The 21,204-nt window shown below is 50.6% G+C and overlaps 2 protein-coding genes across 8 annotated transcripts in view; one reads left to right on the top strand and one right to left on the bottom strand.

Moving 5' to 3' along the window:
* The window catches only part of STRBP (spermatid perinuclear RNA binding protein), a 161,016-nt gene extending 150,859 nt beyond the window's left edge, over window positions 1-10,157 (top strand). Inside the window, exons 19-21 of one of the 2 annotated variants that reach the window (XR_014827221.1) lie at window positions 487-542; window positions 801-899; window positions 9,824-10,157. The gene's annotated coding sequence lies outside the window, so the exon portion shown is untranslated. Of the gene's footprint in view, window positions 1-486; window positions 543-800; window positions 900-2,033; window positions 2,196-9,823 lie in introns of those variants that run through there. The other variant, XR_014827222.1, reaches the window with a different exon arrangement.
* Window positions 10,158-14,612: 4,455 nt separating this feature from the next.
* RABGAP1 (RAB GTPase activating protein 1) overlaps window positions 14,613-21,204 on the bottom strand; it is a 172,758-nt gene continuing 166,166 nt past the window's right edge. For all 6 annotated transcript variants that reach the window (XM_084995876.1, XM_021074563.2, XM_021074574.2 and 3 more), the window contains 2 exons: window positions 17,969-18,166; window positions 14,613-16,366 (listed from right to left, as the gene is read on the bottom strand). In XM_084995876.1, coding sequence (XP_084852002.1) covers window positions 16,244-16,366; window positions 17,969-18,166 — 321 coding nt within the window. In that variant the 3' untranslated portion in view covers window positions 14,613-16,243. The remainder of the gene's footprint in view (window positions 16,367-17,968; window positions 18,167-21,204) is intronic.

Raw genomic sequence — 21,204 nt, 5'->3', positions numbered from 1 at the left:
AGGTTGTATGTGATCTAGTGACTAAGTACCACGTACATTCCCGTCCTAGTCAAACAGCCGGGTGCCCCTCATGTGCCAGGTGATTCTCTGGGTACTAGTGAGACAGGTTCTGCCTGGTGGAAGCATTTTAAGTTGGAGAGTCTCCTTGTTGGTGGAATTGGGCCTGTTGTAAATATCCTAGGTGGGAGACAATGCATTAGCAGTGTCAGAAGATAATTAGCTTAGTTAATAGTTAATTTATAAATAATTTAATAATATGGGCCCTCTCACATCACTGAGATGGATCTCATTTGGAAATTCACTCATTTGAAATACTTCCAACTCTGGTTTATGTTCACGGACCTCTCTCCACTTAAGTGAACTGAATGAAATGAATAACAGATACCTTCTATAAAGCAGTTTGTATAGTATAGCAGAGAACAAAAACGGTGAATTTAAAAACTGATCACATTTTTTGATGACTAATGAAGGGAATTTTACGCTTAGAATCCATCATTCTCTTATTACTTCATAAGGAACTGCAATGGAATACATCTTCAGTGGTGAGTTAAAGGCGCCCCCCCCCCGCCTCCCCCGCAACTGTTAGATGTCTAGTAATCTAGAGCCCCTAGAAATTAGGGACTTTAAGAGCAGTTAAATCTGAAAACAGCCTGCTCCGTGAATGGTCTTGCTGTAGCTCCCATTCAGCGTCTGCAGGTGCCTCCCTGGTGGTGGTGCTGGGGTAGGGGTGGTCCCTCTGAAGTCATCCAGAGCAAGAAAGGTTCTGTTGTATTGACTTGTACTCTGCAACTGCCGTCCAGTGACCAGAGATGCCTCAGTGTTACTAGGAGGTCTCCTGGAGGGGAGATGGGTGGTAAATGAATAACAACCTGCAAAGCCAAGAAACTGTCTACACTGAGGTGAGTTTCAGTATTGATGTGTTTCTCTCTAACAGTTATTTGCAGAGCCTGTACTTCTTATATAAGTCCCTTCCTTTCCCGATAACAGCTTCCAGAAAGTCTGTTTTAAGTCAAGAATTGAAGTCGAGTTAGTTGTAAGAATAGATATCCTTTCCCACATTATCATTTTAGGTAAGAGGTAACAGCTTCCATTGATGCTTGGAGCAGTGATCTTTGGAGATTTTTAAAAATAGCACCATAATGCAAATTAGGTTATGTAAGCTTTACAGCACAGCTAGAAATAGTAAGTAGAAACCATGTGGGAATCTGGGCCAGAATATATTTCTCTTCCTCCAGCAAATTCCTCTGGGGTCTGGGATTTAGATGAGTTAACACACAGAGTACTTTGAATAGTACCTGGGACATAGTAAGCACTCAAGTAAATGTTGACTGTTCTTACCATGTTGGCTGAGGTGACAGAATAGATGCAGGAGGCAAGGCTATGCTGGCAGGAGTTGAGAAGCAGGTGCATGGCCTGCTTGGGGGAGCTTCGTGGATGTCTTAGTGTTGACAGGTTTGGGGTGCTCCTGGGCTCTGGGAAAGAGGACTCCTAGCATGGCGGGGGCCGGGGGGCTCAGACAGGAAACAGAGCAAACCCTCGGTGAGAATTGGTGTGGGAGGTTGCTGCACATGGTTGCTGCAGGAAGATGCTCGTGTTTCTGCTGAAGTAGTTACTCCTTGGACAGCCTGTTGTCAGGGGTTCATAATACTTTGGGATTTAGGCGTGCTTGGAACTTCAAAGGGGCTGAGCTTAGAATATCAACCTGCCAATCCTAAGTTTCCTGCCAGTGTGTTAGTGAGAAAAAAGTGTGTCCTTGATTACAGCTAGCCCCTGAGTCTGACATTCAGAGCTCACCTGTATTTGTCTTAAACCATGGAAGAGAGAGGAGGCTGGTTGGCATGCTTGGAAGGCTCTTGCCTCAGATGCTTTTCTGAATATCGTTCCTGCGCGTCCCTCTTCCAGTTAGCTGCAGCACTTTGGAAAAAAATCTGTGCTTCGCACCGCATAAGGCCTCCCTTCTGTCAGTCTTAGAAAGAAACCTATCTGTCTATCCCTCCACCAGTCTCTGTCCGTCTACCCATTTCTCTCTCTAGACACAGTTGGGAAGTTGCTTTTCAGCAAAAGGGAAGATGAGTAGATGGTTGGACTGAATAAAGGGTAAGCATCTTACTGTTCGTCTGGCTCTCACGTGTCTGCGTGGACCTCAGGAGCATCTGGAGAAAGGTGTGTGGCCACATCCCTCTCTGCTGGTCCAGGTGAGCCGAGTGGGGATACAGATTTGAGTTCTGTGATGCTCCGAGGTTATAAAAAGTATAGGTAAGGATTAAGTGTTACCTTTAAGGCAAATAAGATCTGCATTGTAGTCAAGAGGCTTTCCTTCAAAAAATATTTGTGTAAGTCACATCCTGGCAGTGACCCCAATCCTCAGCTGTAGCTCTTTGATGGACTCCTTACCTCATTAGCCAAGGCCTTGGGGTTCTTTTGTTTGTTTTGTCTTGATCCCTCTGTTAACATCTTAATCACCTGGTCCTTCTAAGGAGGGTCTTAGGGTCTTTCTTGGCAGAAGAACTTTGCTATTTCTGCAAATGGCTCTCTCTGCTGGTGGGTGGTGTGGAGGTTGCCACCATCTGCCCAGGCAGCTGGAGAGTCGGATTAGCATATCCTCGCTGGAGGTGTGGTCCTGAGTCATCTTTTTGCTGCTTGTGGCCCCTGGGAGGTAACAGGCATTGTCTTAGCACTGCCTGGAAATCCAGTCTCTCTCCTTTGTTTTGGTTTCTCCTGCATTGATCCTTTTGTACAGTTCTGTATTCAGATGTCAGCTAAATGTCCCAGGCGATTAACAGTGGCCCTCAGTTTGGGTCATTTTGTGCTGTGGGCAGCAGTAGGTTGAAGAAGCAGGGATGGAAGAAAGATGCTAAAATTGGTATCTTGTGTGTGCCAGGCATTTGGACTTTTTTTCTTACTTAGCCTTCTTGGAGGTGGTATTATTCTTATTTGACAGGTGAACACGCTGAGGCTCAGAGTTAGTGCTAGGGTCAGGAATGAAACCCAGCTCTGGTCAGTGCCAAGGCCTTTCCCTGCTGCACCACACGGTGGATTAAACGTGGGAAGAAGGGGAGGAAGCGTGTCACGCGACAGCAAGGCGGCATGCAGGCAGTGAGGCAGGGCTGAAAACGGCCTGAGCACAAGCAGGGGCCATGCGGCCACGTGATCTTTTGAGCTCACAGGCCCAAGCCAGTCCTAGGGTCATCTGCTAGAGTCTAGGCTTGGACTTGAGGTTATTTTAGACCAGATATTCTGGCCTGAAATAAGGCTGTTTTCTTTTAGAGCAGTTGGAGAAGCTTAACAAATAGGAATGACAGACTGGAAGGCTCAGGTGTGGCTGTATAAGCAGAGGAAGCTTTTGTATTTGAAGCTTGTTTTTGTTTGAATATCGAGGAGCAGTGGAGGTGTGTGTCTTCACTGAGCTGATGCTTTCTGAGTCCACGCTCTCTGGCCCGAGACTGGGGATGGGGATGTCTTAAGATGGGAGCCAGATGCTGAAGGAAAACTGGGGGAGGCTTGGCTCATCGGGTCCAAGGAAGAGGGCAGCCCCAGGTTGGGGTGTCGGTGCTGAGAGGTGGCCCAGGGCAAGTGCTGAGCAGAGATGGGATCAGGGGCTGATTGCACTGGCCTGTTCTGCTTGCTGGGAGTGTCCCCTGGACTTGGCTTCGGGGAAGGCTGCCAGCCTGGAGCCACAGGCTTCCCTCTGGGTCGGGCCGTGTTTGGCAAGCCCTGCTTGGATGGCTTCAAGGTCTGTGAAATCTCTGCACCTGGGCCGCTCTGCTTGCTGGCTGCGCCCCAGCTCCTTGGCCAATTTGTGCCCGTTGGGACTCTGCTGAGGGCGGAGGGGGTGTGGGGAGAGATACACTTGCCTTACCCCAGGTCGCCATGACCTGTGGCAGTTTTTCTGAGCCACCCGCCTTAATCCTGGAGGGCAACAGGAAGAAGGAACCTCCTTTTAAACCCAGGTTGTTCCGTTCAGTGTGCGGGAGGACTGGTCCTGTGCGTGTGGAGCCCTTTCCTGCCCGTGCCTGCAGCCGCTGCCCTAACAGTCCCTGTTCAGAGAAGCAGCAATGCAGAGCTGGTTGTTCTCACACCACAGACAAGAAAATTGAAGCCAAGGAACCTCTCCAAACCACCTAGTTTATTTGTGGCAAAACATTGTGGCTCCTAATAAGTGGGTTTTTAACCACACAGAAGAAATGGCATTTCTTCTACTGTTTTTCGAGTTAACAGAATCCCTTTCTTAGGGATGAGATTTGAACACCACCACAACTGTGGGACCTAGAATTTTTCTCCTTTTACAGATGAAGAAATAGAGGCTTAGACAAAATGACTCGCCCCAAATTATACAGCTAGTCAGTGGCCAAGCCCACCCATTCTGATAGTGCTGTGCTTACCACTGGTGGTTGGCGTTAACAGTCTAGGTTGCTGCCTATCCTCTTTTCTAAAACTGTTCCGCAGCTGTTTCTCTCCTCTTTACAGTGTAATCATTCTACTTAACCTTCTTCCAGACTTCTGGAATATATCCTGTGAGGTTTGAAAGAAAACACACAAAAGCCAGCTTCTCTCTCCCTGACCCCACCCCCCATTCCATGGGGAAAAAAAGAAAGCCGACTTCAGGCTCATTCCTCTCTGGCTGCTCTGAAGGACTCTGGGCTGGCTCCTGGGCAAGGTTACCCGCTGCCCAGCTTGGGGCCGAGTGGCCTGTTTGTTGTTTGCTGGCCACACGGCAGGGTCTGTGTCCACAGCCCATCTTCTTGTGCTACAACTGAACCTGCAGTCAAGTGCGAGCCAGTGATTGCCATCAGGGGAGGCCCAGGTGCTGGACGGAGGGGCCGGGTGTGTGCTTTTTCACCCTGAGCTTCACCGGGGTTTTGGTTGTACACTGCCGTCTGTGTCTGGCGAGGCCTTCATTGGGTGCTCGCCCAGAGCACGGAGGCAGGGTCTCACTTGACTCTCCCGTCCTGCAGACGGTCTCAGGAGTTGCTCAGCTTTCTTACGTCCTTTGTGCCTGGGGGAGGCCAGCACCCAGGAGGAGAGCACGCCTTCCACCCAATATGGAAGGTGGCATACGCCTGAGGAACTCAGGAAAGCTGAGAGCACCTCAAAACGAGACAGGGCGAGGCTGGCGAAGGGGAGACCGACCACACACCCTTCTGTCAGCTATTTTAAACGGTTGTACTTACTTGTTGTATGTGGTTCCAGATGAGAAAAGATAGTTAAAGCCCGATTGGGCAATTTGAGCTAACATGTGCCTCGCACGGGGTGTGGCGAGAAGGGAGCCCGTGGCACCGGCAGTGTTTACGCCGGAAGCCAGCTGTTCAGATGGCGCAGAGGAGGTCCTTCCACAGGATGTTGGTCTGCACAGAACGCTGCTGTGATCATTGACCCTGCCAAGGCCATGTCTCCCTTCTCTGGACACACGGATGTAACAAACATTTGTTGTCACCTGCCACCAGCCAGGCTGTGCTGGGTGAGGAGGGGTAGTTGAAGAAAATGCCAGACGGAAGGTGGACGGAGCCTGGGAAGGGGGAGGGGAACACTCAGGGCCTGGAATGGGACCAGAGCCTCCTTCTGTGCTTGGAGAAGGTCTCCCACTCAGTCCCGGAGTGGAGCCAGGCCTGTGAAGAGACTGAGCGATTTAGAGTGACGTGGTGGTTCTTCCCGAGAGACTGGCATCTGAGCTGGGCAGGAGTTTGCCCACAGAGTGGTCAGGGGAGGCCCCCAGGAGGGGGCACAGCGTGCAGAGAAGGGAATGGCCTTCTCGGGACCTGGGAACCGGTTTGGTTAGGAGGGTGAAGTGTCAGATGGGATGGGGCAGGGCCTCAGGTGCTGGGCCCTTTACTGGTTTCCGTCTTCCAGAATGGCGAGAGGAGTCTGAGGATCGGTTTGGACAGTTGGAGAGGGAAGGACCAAAGGCAGGAGACAGGCTGTTGTTGCAGATACCCTGACGAGGGATGAAGGAGGCTGATGGGGCGGTGGCCAAGGGGTCAGAGGCAGGAGAGGCATCTCTTCATAGTCCAGGCTCCTCGCCTGGACAGAGCAGGAGGTTGTGGGGCCAGGGGACCACAGGAACCCCACCCTCAGCAAGGGACCAGGGCTGCTGTAGGTGACTGAGGACAGTGGTGCCTGGGGCCAGGATGGGCACGTGGGGGGGGCGGGGAGAGGGGTTGTAGAGGAATTCAAGGCCGTCTCTGTTGGGCCAGGAAATGCGGTTTGACGGGCTCAACTTTGTCATGTGCCCCTGGGAAGGCTTTCTTACAGGGACAGAGGTTTGTGGGCTGGCTGGTCAGCATCTTGCCCTTTCCCTGAGTTCCCGCTCTGCTGAGCTTCCAGTAGGAAGGGGGATCAGGCGCTGAGCACAGAGGCCTCCTGTTTTTGGAAAAAGCAGTGTAGTGAGAGCTTCCTTACCTGCCCAAGAGCTGAGCTCAATGGATTCAACATCCGTAGAGCAGGGTCTTTATTTATTTAGCCAATGGAAGATACTGCTTTACAGAGCATTTAAAGGAGGGGGAAGGGTGAAAGTGTTAGATTACTAGGAAATTAGCTTGGGGCCTTAGTTTTCTGTCTGTGCTGCCACCTTTGGCTCTGAACAGGTGGGCAGGGGACCCGCAGAGGGTTAGGTGGGTTTCTGAACGTTTGTATTTCTATGGCTCTGTCGGGGCAGCAGCGGTTTTGAGCCTTTAGGTCAGAGCCCTGAGGTTAGGGTGCGCTGAGACACTGAGCCCGTCCACCTCTGGGAGGACCAGGTGTCTCTAACTAGGAGTGGCCTTGTCTCAAGCCCTTTGGGCCACACAAACATCACCAAGTGTGTCATAGTGTGGAAATCTCTGGGAGCACTGCCTTAGACCTGGTGTCGCTAAACTTTGTGAAAAGGTCCCAGTAGTAAATCTTTCAGGCTGTGGGGCCTGTTGGCTCTGTCACAGCTACTCCACTTTGTTGTCGTGGCCCCAGAGCAGCAGGCAAGTGTGGCTGTGAACCAACAGCTTTATCCCGGACGGGGAGTGGGCCTCTGGCTTAACGTGGCCTGGGCGCTTCCTCCCATCTGTCTTCCTTGAGCACCTGTCCTGTGAGCAGTGGGGGAGGAGGGTGCATGCTCGCCCAGGACCTCAGGTATGGAGGGTGGGGTGGGCACTGTTGGGGCCCAGGGGAGAGGAAGCCAGGGCTGAACTGGAAGAGCCCCAGGAGGAGGCAGCTCCAGAGCCCGGGCTCCGTCCTCTGGGCCAGTGGCAGCTTGTGCTCAGGTTTGGAAAGATGCTCGGGGCAGGGAAAGACCAGGTTTGTGGTTACAGGTGGTTCAGTTCCGCCTGGGTTTTTTAGCCAAGGCGTTGGTTACTGTTGGTCCACGAGTGGGAAGGAGACCTGGAGAATTGGGTGGCTTTTCTGGCTACTGGGCTCCAGTGAGCACCACACGTTTTTTGAGTGGGCACAATCTGCCAGCTTCACGCCTTTTCTCACTTGCTCTCCAAAGACAGCTGAAAAGGGCAGGACGATGAAACCTGTCTCGGGTCTCCTTTGGCATGGGGCCCAGGGCCTTGGCGTATGAGAGTGAAAACCGCTAGGGATGGGCTTCTCCTTGCTTCAGGATGGAGTCACACATCAGGAAGGCTTTATGGTGCGGCCAGCAGCTGGACAGGCCTTCAGGGAAGTAGAACTGAAGCCTGTGACCTGCCGGGGCAGGTGCCCGTAGCACAGGCTGCGTGGGTGCGGCCCCCGGGCAGGGCTTCATGGAGGTGGGCGGTGCTCTCTGCTTCCCGCGGCACCTCCCCTAGAGATGCTTCTAGGCAGTGGACCGAGTACCTATGAGGTGAGGTTCCAGGGACACGAACCATGACATTCTCATTTAACTAACATAGAGGGAAGTCGAGCAGGGTGGTGTCGGCGCTGGCTTCCTGTGCCCGTGGAAGGGGGCTGGAGAAAGACCTGTCCTGAGTGCCGGCAGCTCTGAGAGAGACGGGGAGGCACTTGCCAGAGGCCCTGCCGCTGGGAGGTTCATCTGCGGCCTCCCCGGGGCCTGTGTGAGGGTGAGCGGTTTGGTGCTGCCCTGGGCCCTGGGGGAGCTGCCGCCAGTGCCGAGTGCCGCCGTCGGGCTTGTCCTCACCAAGCCTCCGGCGAAAGCTGTGAAGGGTCGTGTTTGGCTCTTTTGCTCTTGGGGATCTGGGGCCTTTGGGCTTTATTGCCTTGGCTGTGCTGTGCTGTAGCTGCGTCACCTTCCATCTCTCAGGAGTACCACTGTGTCTTCTAGAGGTTTCTGGGCTCAGGGAAGGGAAAGAACCAAGGAAGGCCCAGCCCAGACGAAGCCTTTTCTCAGGCTGCTCGGTCTGCACTGCGGCCCTGGCCTCACGGGAGGCACCTTAGTTGCTTCTGGAGCTTGAGCCTGGCCCTTGCCCTGTCCCAGCCCAGAACTGCGAGCCTGAGCCTGCTTGTCTCATTCCCCTGCTGAGGGAGGGAGACAGTGCTCCGAAAGGGGTTCTTGGTTCTGACCCAAACAGTTCTGCTGCTCTGGAAATGAATCGTGGATCAGGAGAGGCGTTGTAGGCGCTTGAAAAGCTGCCTTTCCGCTTGTGGTTTATGAGCAAAGCCAGCCTTCTCTCTGGCCAGCCTCTCCCCTCCCTCACAGACACCTCAGGGCTTGAGGACTTTGGTTGGGGTGGGGGTCAGTGGCGAGACACACTCCTTTCCTTGACCTCCTGTCACCCCGTGAGCCTTGAGTCCTTCACCTCACCAGCTCCCTTGGCTGGGGCCCTGACCCCGAGCCCATGCTGATGGCCGCACCCAGGTTCAGCCAGGTTCCCGGGGTAGCGTTTCTCCCCGACCTCGGCAGCCTTGTCTGGTCAGGCAGGGTGCACACTGCACCCTTACTTTGCAGAGGGGACACCGAATGCCGCTTGTCCCCTCGCCCACTTAGTGTGGTGGCTTCTCAAATGGCTCCTGACCAGGGCCTAACTCTGTGCATCTCCCAGGAACCCAGGGTGGCTCTGGCTGTCTCATGGGCTGCCTCCAACTGCCATAGGGCCTCCCCTCCAGGGCCTTGAGGCGGCACAGGGAATGCTTGGCGGGGCTGGGGCGTGCCCTCTGCCCCTCTTGTCTTCTGGTGAGTCAGGAGCCACATGCCTTGGGCAGGCTTCCTTTACTTCAGCCTGAGCAGCATTTATTCTGTTTCCCCAAAGTTTCTGTGAACTCAGGCCTTTCACTAGGGACCGTCTGTCCTGTTGTGCTGAAGCTTTGGTCTGAGTGTCTGGCCGGGGCTCAGTCACATCTTCAGGAAAAGGCCAGGTCTCCGGAGGTGGCCCTAATTAGGGGAGGGACCTCCAGGGATAGTGAGGCAGGAGGGAAGGTACTGGTGCCTGGCTCAGCCTGTTAGCCCCCGGCCCAGGCCCCCTGATGTGCCTGCCCAGCCGTATTCCTAGACAGCGGCCTCTGAGACTTGCTTTTTCTCACCCATTCCGTGCAGAACTCACTGGACAGGAGGCAGGAGGCAGGAGGCAGCCAGTCTAGACCTGAAGCCCTCAGCTGTTCCAGGAGGGGCTTCCCTCACAAAGAGGAAGGGGGCCCTGCTCAGTTGCGGGCTGGGGGGTTCAGGAAGCAAGGCCAAGTGTAGTTGTGGGTAGAAAACCTTTCCCTACTTCACAGGAGCGCACGTGACATTGGGCGCCTGGCTGTAGCTTGCTCGCACTCTGGCCTGGTGATGGCCAAGGTAGTTTTTAGAAATCTACTTAAAATACCTATCTGTTATCTATTTACGGTGTTTTTTCTGACTACGCAAATGTAAATAATATAATCTGCAGTGCAAAGTCCTTGGCAATAACTGTTGTATATTATGTTAAAAACACTGGAGAATGCGACCACCGTGGATTGTCCTTCCCTCTCTGGGGCAACGATTCCCTGTAGGACTCTGAACTTGCAACCTTCGGCGTGGCTGAAGCAGCAGCCTGCATGTGTGGACTGTCACCAGTGCCTCGCCCAGAGATGCCTGGCCTTCATCCAGTGGGACTCTCTGCCACCCCGACTCCCACAGGCAGCGCCCACACTGTGGCTCTTTCACACCATGTTGGACTCTGCAATAGACTGGCCCTCTTGTCTGGCTGCTGCAATTTGTCTGTAATGCCCTGACATGTTGCATTTTCCCCATTTGGATGACTACAAATAAAAGCTTCTGTCTTAAACAGCAATGGGCTGAACTGTTCTGTGCAGAACTTACTCTGCCTAAATGAAAGGGTCAGGTGCAGAACCATTTTCCTGGCTCTGTTGAGCCAGCTCAGTACATGTGGCAGGGACTTTCCTTCATTCTGAAAGGCAGGCCTGATTCCCATTCATGTTTACAATTGCTGAGACTCTGCTCCTCTGCTAATGGTGCAAAAAGTTTACTCAACCTCAACCTTTCACCTAGCACCCTGGCACAGTGAGTGGTGAGCCGTGGATGCTAAATGCTGGCTCCTAAGCTAGAATTTGCCAGATGCTTTTTTTCTTTTTTTTGGTTGCCCTGTGGCATATGGAAATTCTGGAGCCAGGGATTCACTCTGAGCCACAGCTGTGACCTTACACTGCAGGTTCGGCAAACACCTAATAATCCTTAGCCCACCATGCTGGGCATCAAACCTGTGTCCTGGTGCTGCCGATCCTGTTGTGCCAGAGCAGGAACTCCTAGCTGGTGCTTCTCACGTACCTACTTCACTCTTAATTCTGACACCTTTTCCCCAGAATTGGCATTACCCAGAAATTATACACCAGGACACTAAGGCTCAGAGATACAGGGACAAAGCTGAAGCTCTTCCTACTGCTTCTCTCCCATGAGGTTCCTGCCCTAGGAACTCAAATACCCCGGGATGAAGGACAGGGGTGGCCCAGCCCTCCAGGTAAGCAAAGGCACTGTGTTCTAATGCAGGCCAGCCGTCTCCCTGCACACTGTCCATAACCGCACTGACACTGATGGGAAGAAAAGCGGACCAGGCCAGCCCATTGCTGCTCCCCTGCCCGAGGACCCTGCTCACATCCTCTTGTCCATGACTAGTGCGAGAACACCTGCTGAGTTTAAACTGGGGAGAGAAGGGAGGAAACTGTTTTTCTTGCTTAAGGGCCCTGGAAGAGAAAGGTGGAGGTGGTGGCGAGTTCTTGTAGAAAATACTGAAATCCCAGATCTTATGATCATGGGCAAGTCTTTCACGCTCACTTTGAAATCTGGGGATAATGTCACAACTCACAGGAGTGTTCTGACAACTGAGGGAGAACACAGGGGAAGGGTCAAGAGCTTAACAGTGGCCTAGCAACACGCAGAGCTAGAGCTAGGCCCTGAAGCCATGGCACACAATCGGGAGAACCAGGAAGAGCTCAGTGACCTTCCCACATGAGGTGAGCGTCCAAGGCCATGGCCTGGCCTTGAACCTGGGTTTCTGGTCTACCTGCGCTGCTTGTAAGGAGGTGCTTTGAGTGACATCCACCTGCTGCCCATGTGGTCATCTTAAAGCAGCTGCCCTGCCAGTCACTGGGAGCTGAAGATGGGGGTGATATCCTAGCCGGGTGGGCGCGCAGGGCCAGGATGCTATGGGCCCAAATTCTTCACCCTACAAAAGAGGAGGGTAGGGAAACACGGAGCTTGGGCGTCTTATTCTAAAGCTCAGAGGTCTGTCTGCTTCTCATCACCCCTCAAATGCATCTTGGGAGATTTGAATCCCAGGGTCAGAATCAGGCCTATCTCTGAGCAAGTGAAGCAGCATAATAACCCTCCAAACACCCATCAGACAGATGGGGAAACAGGCTCTGCGAGGCCAAGCAACTCTCCCAGGCCGCCAGAGGCCCGCGTCACCCACTTGTTCCCTCTGCCTGTGGGTCCCAACAACTGCTGGGTCAGTTCAGACCTGAGAGTGGTTCTGGGCTTACTTTTAGCTCCATGGAGTTCTCTCTCTTCCACTCCTCTCATGGCTGCTACTGCCACTGGGATGTGGGACTTGGAGCAGACGGGGCGGTGGCATCCTGGAGCCTTGGAGGCCGATGCCTCTTTCCTTTCATTCTGAGCTGCCTCTTCCCCGAGAGCCTTTTTTTTTAAAAATCAAAAGATTTTCCCACATCTGTTGGGATAGTCATGATTTTTTTCCTTATTCTATTTTTAAAAAAATTTAAATTGAGTTGATTCATAATGTGCCAACTTCTGCTGTAGAGCAAAGTGACTCAGTCGTATATTATCTATCTATCTACATTAAAAAAAAAAAAAAGGGCCCTGGATACCCCCTCAAGTTCAACAGGGTCTGCTAGACAGTCCACTGAGCCTGTCACATTTTTCGCACAGTCAGGTAAGAAATAGAGCCCTGGTCACATGGTCAGAATCAGGATGAGTTTTCCAGAACAAAGCCTCATGCCTGCTGCTCTCCCTCTAATCACCTCCGTGTCCCTGACTTACCGTCACAGCCAGGATTCTGGAAATGTACCCTTGCTTCTGCTTCCTGTCCTCCCACAGCTGGAGACACTGGATCTGGCTCCCCTGCTACGCCCCACCCCGCCCCGAGCACCAGCGGTTTCCCAGTCCTGCCCTTGCCGAGGCGGAGCTTGCGTGTTCTCTGGAGGTCCGAGGCCCTTCTGCCGCACCAGCTCCTCTCTCCTCCCCTGAATGGCAGTTTCTAGGCCTCCAGCCAGCCCTTGCTTACTCCGACCGTGCGCCAGGGCGGGGTTCTTAACCGGGGGTGACCTTCCCCAGTCTGGAGACATTTTCAGTGACTATGGTGGGGGCAGGGGTGCTCTTGGCATCGAGCAGGCAGAGACCAGGGGGATGCTGCTGTGAAACCACTGTCCTGCGCAGGACAGCCCAGGGCACCCGACTGTCAGTGGGGCTGCGGCTCCGAGCCCTATGCGGAGGTGCCCGCACCACTCCTAAGGGTCTGTGGACTCCAGCCTCGCCAACCCGTGCTCCCCACAAGGCCTCAAATCCATACACTGACAGCTATGTTTATCTGCCTGCTGTGTCCTCCTCTTCCTCTCCCAACTTTCAGTGACTCTCCAGGAGTTCTTCCCAAATCTGGCCTTCTATTCTGTCACTTCTCTTCAGACTCTGTCTTCCCAATCTTTCTCCTAAAGGATTGATACGGCATATGGAGGTTGCCAGGCTAGGGTTGAATCGGGCCTACAGCTGCCGGCCTAGGCCACAGCCACAGCAATGTAGGACCCGAGCCGCTGTCGTACAGCTGCGACCTACACCACAGCTCACGGCAACGTCGGATCCTTAACCCACTGAGCAAGGCCAGGGATCGAACCTGAGTCCTCACGGATACTAGTGAGATTCGTTTTTGCTGAGCCGAGATGGGAACTCCTAAAGGTCTTTAGAGCAAGTTGGCTTAAAACTCTCCAGTTTCACCTTCAAACTCCATGGCCTGGACGGCCTCCAGCTGATGACCTAGTCGCATCTCCCATCCCCAGATTCACTCTGACTGCAGTGCTCACTACCGTTTCTTCCACCAAAATGTGGTCTTCCTGCTTCTCTAACCAGCACCCCGTTCTCAGCGCAGAAAACTGGCACGACCACTTGGTCTCCTACCACCACTACCCACCTGGCTCCTTGTTCCCACAGGGACACTGTCTCGGCTCTCAGCCCACGGAGTTGCGATCATTCTCAACCTGAATCTCAAGAGCACTAGGGGACCCCCGAGAGAGCAGCCCCGTCCCGGGTCACTTTAGGCCCGTGGGCCCAGGCTGCCTGGCTGTGGGCTCCATTCCCTGGCAAGACAGCGCTGCTGGGAGGAGGGTTTTCGAGTCCCTACACTCTGAACGCTGGGACCCGTGGGGCTGTTAAAGCCTAGAGCAGCCTAGCGCTTCTTGGCTCTTGCCTGCTTGGCTGGAAGCATGCCCTCCAGCCCGTGTGTGGTGCTCTGGAGCCCTGGGCCTGGCCTCTGTGGAGCTCCAGCTGCAGCCAGGCCCCTTGCTTGGCCCGCCCTCCTCTGGGGCAGCGGAGAGAACACGCGGCAGGGCTGGCTCACCACCTCCTGCTCATGGCTGGCGCCTCAGCAACTTGCATCCAAAGGCTGGTTGCAGGGCATCTGAGAGCAGGGCCAACAAGGAGGGGGCTGGAGGAGGAGGAAGCCCTGCTGCTCCTCCTGCTGCAGAGAAGGGGGCGAGGGGGTAAAGGACGCAGAGGTTCTGAGAGCCTTCCTCCTCTGGTGCTGGGTGTGAGAGGAGCACCAGCTAACAGAAAGCAAGTTTTCTAGAAGATGCTCCTGACCGTGCCAACCACGCTTCCTCAAAGGTCCAGCAGAGCCCAGCTGGACCTCGGGTACTCTGCCTTTCTCCCCTTCAGCCGCCGCCCCTGAACATTCCCTCTCGCATCTCTGCCTCTGACTGCACCCTCACCTCCTGAAAGATGTCCTAAACCTCCAGTGCACGTGTCAGGTCTCACCCCGGGCACTGCGGCACCGCTGTATTTCTGAGGCAGGAGTACTCACGAGGGCAGGCAGAGGCACCATCATCTTCTCTCACCCCACGGCCCAGGCACCTCAGCCGCTCAGCGTCTGACGGATGCAGGGAGGCGCTGCCTGAGGCTCACACACACCCATCCGCCCACAGGGTGGTCTTCTCTGACTGCGGGGGCGGGGCAGGGGGGCGGAGAGCAAGAGCACATAATGATAAGACTGGTTTTTACAAGGCAATGCTGTTTGTACCAAAATATTTAATGAATATGCTGTTAAAATAAAACCAACAAAAGAAATAGTAATACAAGTTTACTGGTTTATATTTCAATTCATAAAGTTGACACACAGCAGCTATCTAGCACAATGTCCACGCACCTAGTTTTAGATGGGCTTACAGCGGTTTTGGTAACTGAACAAGAAAGACAGAAAGCAGTGGAGGGGATGGTCGGGGGTCAGGGGTTGTCGCTTGTTGCCTCCCTTATCACAGGGGCCCTTGGCAGGCGCTCATACAGCGACAGGAAACGGGATACGAAACAACCCAAGTGTCTTTATATACAAACCAGTGCCTCTTGGAACCACACTGCACGCAGAGAAGACGAGGAAGTCGTCTGCGAGACAGCCTGTCAGCGTATCACTATATAAATTAAAAGGCTAACGTTATTTTGTTAAAAAAAAAAAGGTGCTAAACCCTCCATTCCATACTTCTAAAGTGAGAACTTGCAGCTCGTCTGAACAGTGAGGTTTGCACCCAGCCTCACCCCGGGGGGGGGGGGGGGCCTAGGTCTCCAGGCAGGGATGCAGGCCAGCAGGATGGGGCATCCTGCACATCCTCATGGTTACACGCGTGCACGCGCACACACACACCGCCCTCGGAGTCTTTCTCACTTGTATGACCTGTTGTGCAAAAACACTCGAAACCTTGAAGTGAGAGAGCTCTTCACAGCTCTCACGACAGCAGGTGCAGAGCAGAGCCTGACAAACCTTGAGTGAAATTAAGTGCCCAAATAACCACCTAATTAAGTTGTGGAGATCAGTCCTAGTCCGGGGTTTAAACACTGTCAACTGGGTGCATCGGGAAAAGATATTTATATATATATAATATATATACACACACCCACACACACACACACGACACATTAAGCAAAATAAGATTTGTCCACATTATGATTAATCCAGTCGCACAGTCAGTCAAGTCACCAGCCCCAGCACTGTGGAGTGATTTGGCAGCTAACACTAAAAACAACAGGAACCATGAGAGTTGCATAGAATTGATCAGAAACAAATGAATAATGCCAAACCAAAACCTGTGTGCATCATAGAGTTTAACACGACGAGGTGGCTTCAACTACAACCATGAAACCCTCCTGTTTAAAACAAAGTGCTTCTGCATGTCTACCCAGAGGACCCCCTGCTGGCACCGAAGCAGATAAGGATTATTTGAGTTACTGATCCCCCCTTCCCCATATATATAATATGTATATTAAAAAAAAAAAAAGATTAAAGGTTTAGAAAAAAACCAGTAGCCTGAAGGATGCCCAAACTCTGAAAATGTCACCTCAGTCACTGAGCTGGGTGAGGAGCTGACCTAACTGGGACGAGCCCTGGGAGGTCACGTGGAGGAGTGACTTTCTCGAGGGTCCAGAGCGCCAGGGGAGCCGGCAGGCCCGTTAGTATCAGTAGTTAGGAGAGCCTCACGGCTGAGGCTGCCCGCTTCACGAGCTCTGGTCCAGTGAACTACCGACATGCTTCTATGGATCTGACTTAGGTACATTCTGGTCCTGGGACATGTCACAGAATCACACATCTGGCCAAAGAAGGCAACAAAAGGTGTCGTGTTTTCTGAAGGAGTCTGGAGGCAGCAGCTGCTCTCAGCAAGTCTCTTTCCCTTGAACGCCAGTTGCCGTCTTTATGGAGCTCAGTGTTCGGTTAAACCACGTCTTCTTGGCCGCCTGTACCTCGTTTAGGGCAAGGCCTAAATGGTGCTCCAAGTCCTGGAAGAGGAATGACATACGTGGGGATTCTGGTCTCCAACGCCAGGGACGGAACCTCCCCAGGGCTGAGCCAAGGCAAGAATTCAGTCTCTCTGATCCTGAGGAGCCTCTGGAAATCCCCTCAGTTCTCAAGCTGGCATCGAAAGATCTGGAGTAGGGAGTTCCCATCGTGGCGCAGCAGAAATGAATCAACTAGGAATCATGAGGTTGTGGGTTCAATCCCTGGCCTCGCTTAGTGCGTTAAGGACATGGCGTTGCCGTGAGCTGTGATGTAGGTCTCAGATGTGGCTCAGATCTGACGTGGCTATGGCTGTGGCCGGCAGCTGTAGCTCCGATCGGACCCCTAGCCTGGGAACCTCCATATGCTGCGAGGGTGCGGCTCTACAAAGCAAATAAATAAATAAATAAATAAAGATCTGGAGGGCCTAAAGCTCTGGGATCTTTTCTGGTTAGGACCTCATTTCTTGCTGGTCTGTATGAAAGCCACCTCCTGAGTGTCTCCTCTCTGTCCCCCCACTGCATACCAGGAGACTGAGCAAGCACTCTAGCTAAGGATGCGTCATTAGTTTTCAGCAAGAGCAAACTTTAAAGTCTAGAATAGACTCCCTAGAAGGCACCTGAGATGCTTCACAGTCTGGGCCCCCAGACCCAGCACCAGCTCAGCACCCACCTCCACCCCTCACCAGGCAGGCCCTCTCCTCCCTCTGTGCTGAACATGCCACGCCCTCCACCAGCAAAGCACACTGTTTGTTCTCTCTGCAGCTCCACTTCCTGTTCATTCTCTGACCACAGCTCAGATATACCACCCTTGGTGAGGCCCTTCCCAACTGTTCTGGAGAGTCACACAAGCCATGTCGTAGCTTTGCAGCCTTGGCACCTGCAGCAGGGCCTGGGCAAAGAGCAGATGCTCAGTGAATGTGTGTGGTGCAGAAAGCCAGGTCTTGAGCTTTGGTCTTGAACTCAGTTCCTTCCACAGACAGTGCTTAGCGCCTACCTTGTCCTCAGTATCAGTGTTCATGGACTTGGCCATGCAGTATGACAATGACCAAAATAGGCCCCAATTTCTTCATCAGGAAGGGAAGCTCAGATTGATTAGGTAATATGCCCAAAGTCGCAAAGCTGGTTAAGTGACGGGAGCTGGGACCCAAAACCTCGCATCTGAGAAGCCCTAAAATACTGTGCCGAGCCCTTTCGGGGCATTATCTTATTTAGTCCTCAAAGCAAACTGTCAGAGAGGAGTCCTCCTCACCGCTACTTGCAGATGTGGAACGCAGAGTATAAAGAAGTTACTAACTAGCCCAAGGTCAAAGAGCTTGTTGGGGCAGCTATGATTTCAAACCATGTGTTCTCTGCTCCACCTGAATGATTCCAAGCTTGATGGCTAATTCTCATTATGAGAAAGTCCAACCCTTAGGACAGGCTAGTACTAATTTAACATCCACTGGTAAATAGCAAGTAATGGGCTCCTTCCCATGAGGATTACAGCTGAAATTTCAACGGGAAGAAACCACTAACCCTAAAGATGATTTCAGGGCCCTGCAGCCCACGCAAGTCTGCACCAGGGGCAGGGGCTGGGCCGGGAGCAGAGGCCACGGCTGTTACCTGGATCTTGCATTCGGCTTCCACCAGCTGCAGCTTGGTTTGTGCCAGTTCCAGTTCCATCTCTCTCAGCTGGTTTTTGAGTGTTTCCTTCTCCTCATCTGTGTCCTCATCTAAAACTTCCTTGGCCGAGCTGATGCCCTTTATGCGTCCTTCTTTGTTGAAAAATTCCCGGCAGCGCTCACAGTCATCTACTTTTTGCTAAAATTGAATGTCAGAGGTGAAGAGACAAAGATGTGATGGTCTGAGCATCCTTCTGGGGAGCCAAGAGGCGGCTTCTCAGGTAAGCACTATGGATTTTGAAAAACTACATTCTCTTTGAAAAGTCACCTGCTGTAATATACCCAAAACAATACAAATAATAGTGTTGGGTCCCGATCCAGTGATATCACTTCTAAGAACCTTGGGTAAAAAAATGAAAAAGCAGTGACTAGATAAAGATTTCTGCACAAGTATTTCCACTGCAAAATTAGAGACATAAAAAAAAAAGGGGGTGGGGAGATAAACTATCCACCTACAGGGAGAAATCAAATAGAATGTGCTGGGTTTATATGAAAAAGTATACAGCATCATAAAAGTTCTTTTTAATTTAAAAAGGTTTTCAGGTATTTTTCTTTTTTTTCTTTCGTTCTTTTTTTTTTTTTTTTTTTTTTTTGCTTTTAAGGGCAACACCCGTGGTGTATGGAGGTTCCCAGGGTAGGGGTCCAATTGGAGCTACAGCTGCCAGCCTACACCACAGCTCACAGCAACATCAGATCCGTAACCTACTGAGCGAGGCCAGGGATCAAACCCACAACCTCATGGTTCCTAGTTGAATTTGGTTCCATTGCACCACAATGGAAACCCCTTGAGACATTTTTCACAACATGGGAAAATGTTTAAGTGCAGGGTGAACTAGGACACAAAAATGTATTTAAAGCATAGTTACAAATATGTACCACATTTCATGAAATGCGATGCCAATGACTAAGAAACATTTCAGGTTCCTCTACAAAAATATTCTGCCAAATAAACTACAAAAAGGCATCAGTTACTAAATAAGTCCCAATTTCAGATGTAAATGTGGAAAAAAAAAAGCAAATCTTAGAATGAGTGGAATTTTGTATGTTAAAGGAAGTACAGAACAAAGAAGTTCTATACTTCTTGTAGTGCAGTGAGTTAAGGATCCAGCATCGTCACTGTAGCTGCTTGAGTTGTTGCTATAGTGCAGGTTCATTCACTGGCCTGGCCTGCGAACTTTTACAACACAGACACAACCAAGAAAAAAAGAAAGAAAGAAAGAAGACTGAAAGAATAGACAACAGACAACAAAGTGTTAATAGTGATGGCATCTGTGGGTAATAGGATCATAAAGGTTCATTTCCTCCTCTTTTATTTTCCAAAATTTTCTGCAATGAACATTATTATTAGTTTTAGAATCAGAAATTTTATTTGAAAAATAGGTACTGCTTATATCAAAACCCCATGGTAATAGCAAATCAAAAATCTGAACTGATACACAAATAAGAAAAAGCAATACAAACACAACGCTAAAGATAGTCATCAAACCACAAAGAAGAGAAAAAAAGATGGGAAGAAAAAGTCTAATATCAAAAAAGCCAAAACAATGAGCAAAATGGCAATAGGAACAAACATATGAATAATTACCTTTAATATAAATGGACTAAGTGCTCCAACCAAAGACACAGACTCACTGAATGGATATAAAAACAAGACCAATATATATACCATCTACAAGAGATGCACTTCAGTTCTAAAGACACATGCAAAATGAAAGTGAGAGGATGGAAGAAGATATTCCATGCAAACAGGAATCAAAAGAAAGCTGGAGTAGCAATACTCATATCTGACAAAATAGGCTTTAAAGACTGTTACAAGAGACAAAGTCATTATGTAATGACCAAAAGATCAATCCAAGATACAAAAATTGTAAATGTATGTGCACTCAACACACTTCAATATATAAGGCAACTGCCAACAGCCACAAAAGGAGAAATTGGTAGTAACATAATAATAGCAGGGGACTTTAACACTGCACTCAGAACAGTGAACAGAATATCCAGACAGAAAATCAACAAGGAAACACAGGCCTTAAATGACGCATCAGACCAGAGAGATTTAACAGATGTAAAGAACATTCCATCCAAAAGCAGCAGAATACACATTCTTCTCAAGAACACATGGAACATTCTCTAAGATCACATCTGGGCCACAAATCAAGATTTGATAAATTTAAGAAAACTGAAATCATATCAAGCATCTTTTTTGACCACAGCACTATGTAAGACTAGAAATCAATGACATGAGAAAAAAAAAAAAAAAAAACTACAGGCATTCCCATTGTGGCTCAGCAATAACAAACCCAGCCAGTATTGATGAGAACTTGAGTTCAATCTCTAGCCTCGCTCTGTGAGTTGAGAATCTGGCATTGCTGTGAGCTGCAGTGTAGGTCACAGAAGTGGCTTGAATCTGGCATTGCTGTGGCTGAGGTGTAGGCTGGCAGCTATAGCTCTGACTCTACCCCTAGCCTGGGAACTTCCGTATGCCACAGGTGCACCTTAAACACACACACCCCCTATAAAAGACAAAGCAAGTTGAGAGAATATGCTACTAAACAACCAATGGATCAGTGAAGAAATAAAAGGGGACATTTAAAAATATAAAAGAATACCTAGAGACAAATGACAATGAAGACACAATGATCCAAAACCTACGGGATGCAGCAAAAGCAGTTCTAAGAGGGAAGTTTATAGGAATACGCGCCTACCTCAGGTAACAGAAGAAATCTCAAATAAACAACCTAAACTTACACCTAAAGCAGTTAGAGAAAGAACAACAAACAAAACCCAAAGTGAGTAGAAGGAAAGAAATCATAAAGATCAGAAGTAAATGAAATAGAATCAAAGAAAACAATAGAAAATATCCAAGAAATAAAAAGCTGGTTCTTTGAAAAGACTGACGAAATTGATAAACCTCTAGCCAGACTCATGAAGGAAAAAAAGGGAGAGGGCTCAACTTGATAAAATGAGAAATGAAAAGGAGAAGTTACAATGGACATCACACAAGTACAAAGGATCCTAAGAGACTATTGCAAGCACCTATATGCCAATAAAATGGACAAGAGATGAAACAGACAAATTCTTAGAAAGGTACGATCTCCTAAGACTGAATCAGGAAGAAATAGAAAAGATGAATGGACCATTCACAAGTGCTGAAATTGAAACTGTGATTAAACAAAT

This window comes from Sus scrofa, chromosome 1, assembly GCF_054392235.1.
Source record: "Sus scrofa isolate SSC_HxYL_T2T_F1_AM1 chromosome 1, Sscrofa_HxYL_maternal_Yorkshire_Landrace_v2.0, whole genome shotgun sequence".
Classification (NCBI taxonomy): Eukaryota; Metazoa; Chordata; class Mammalia; order Artiodactyla; family Suidae; genus Sus; species Sus scrofa.
Note: the sequence above shows the minus strand (reverse complement) of the source record. Positions and strands in the feature narration are given on the sequence as shown.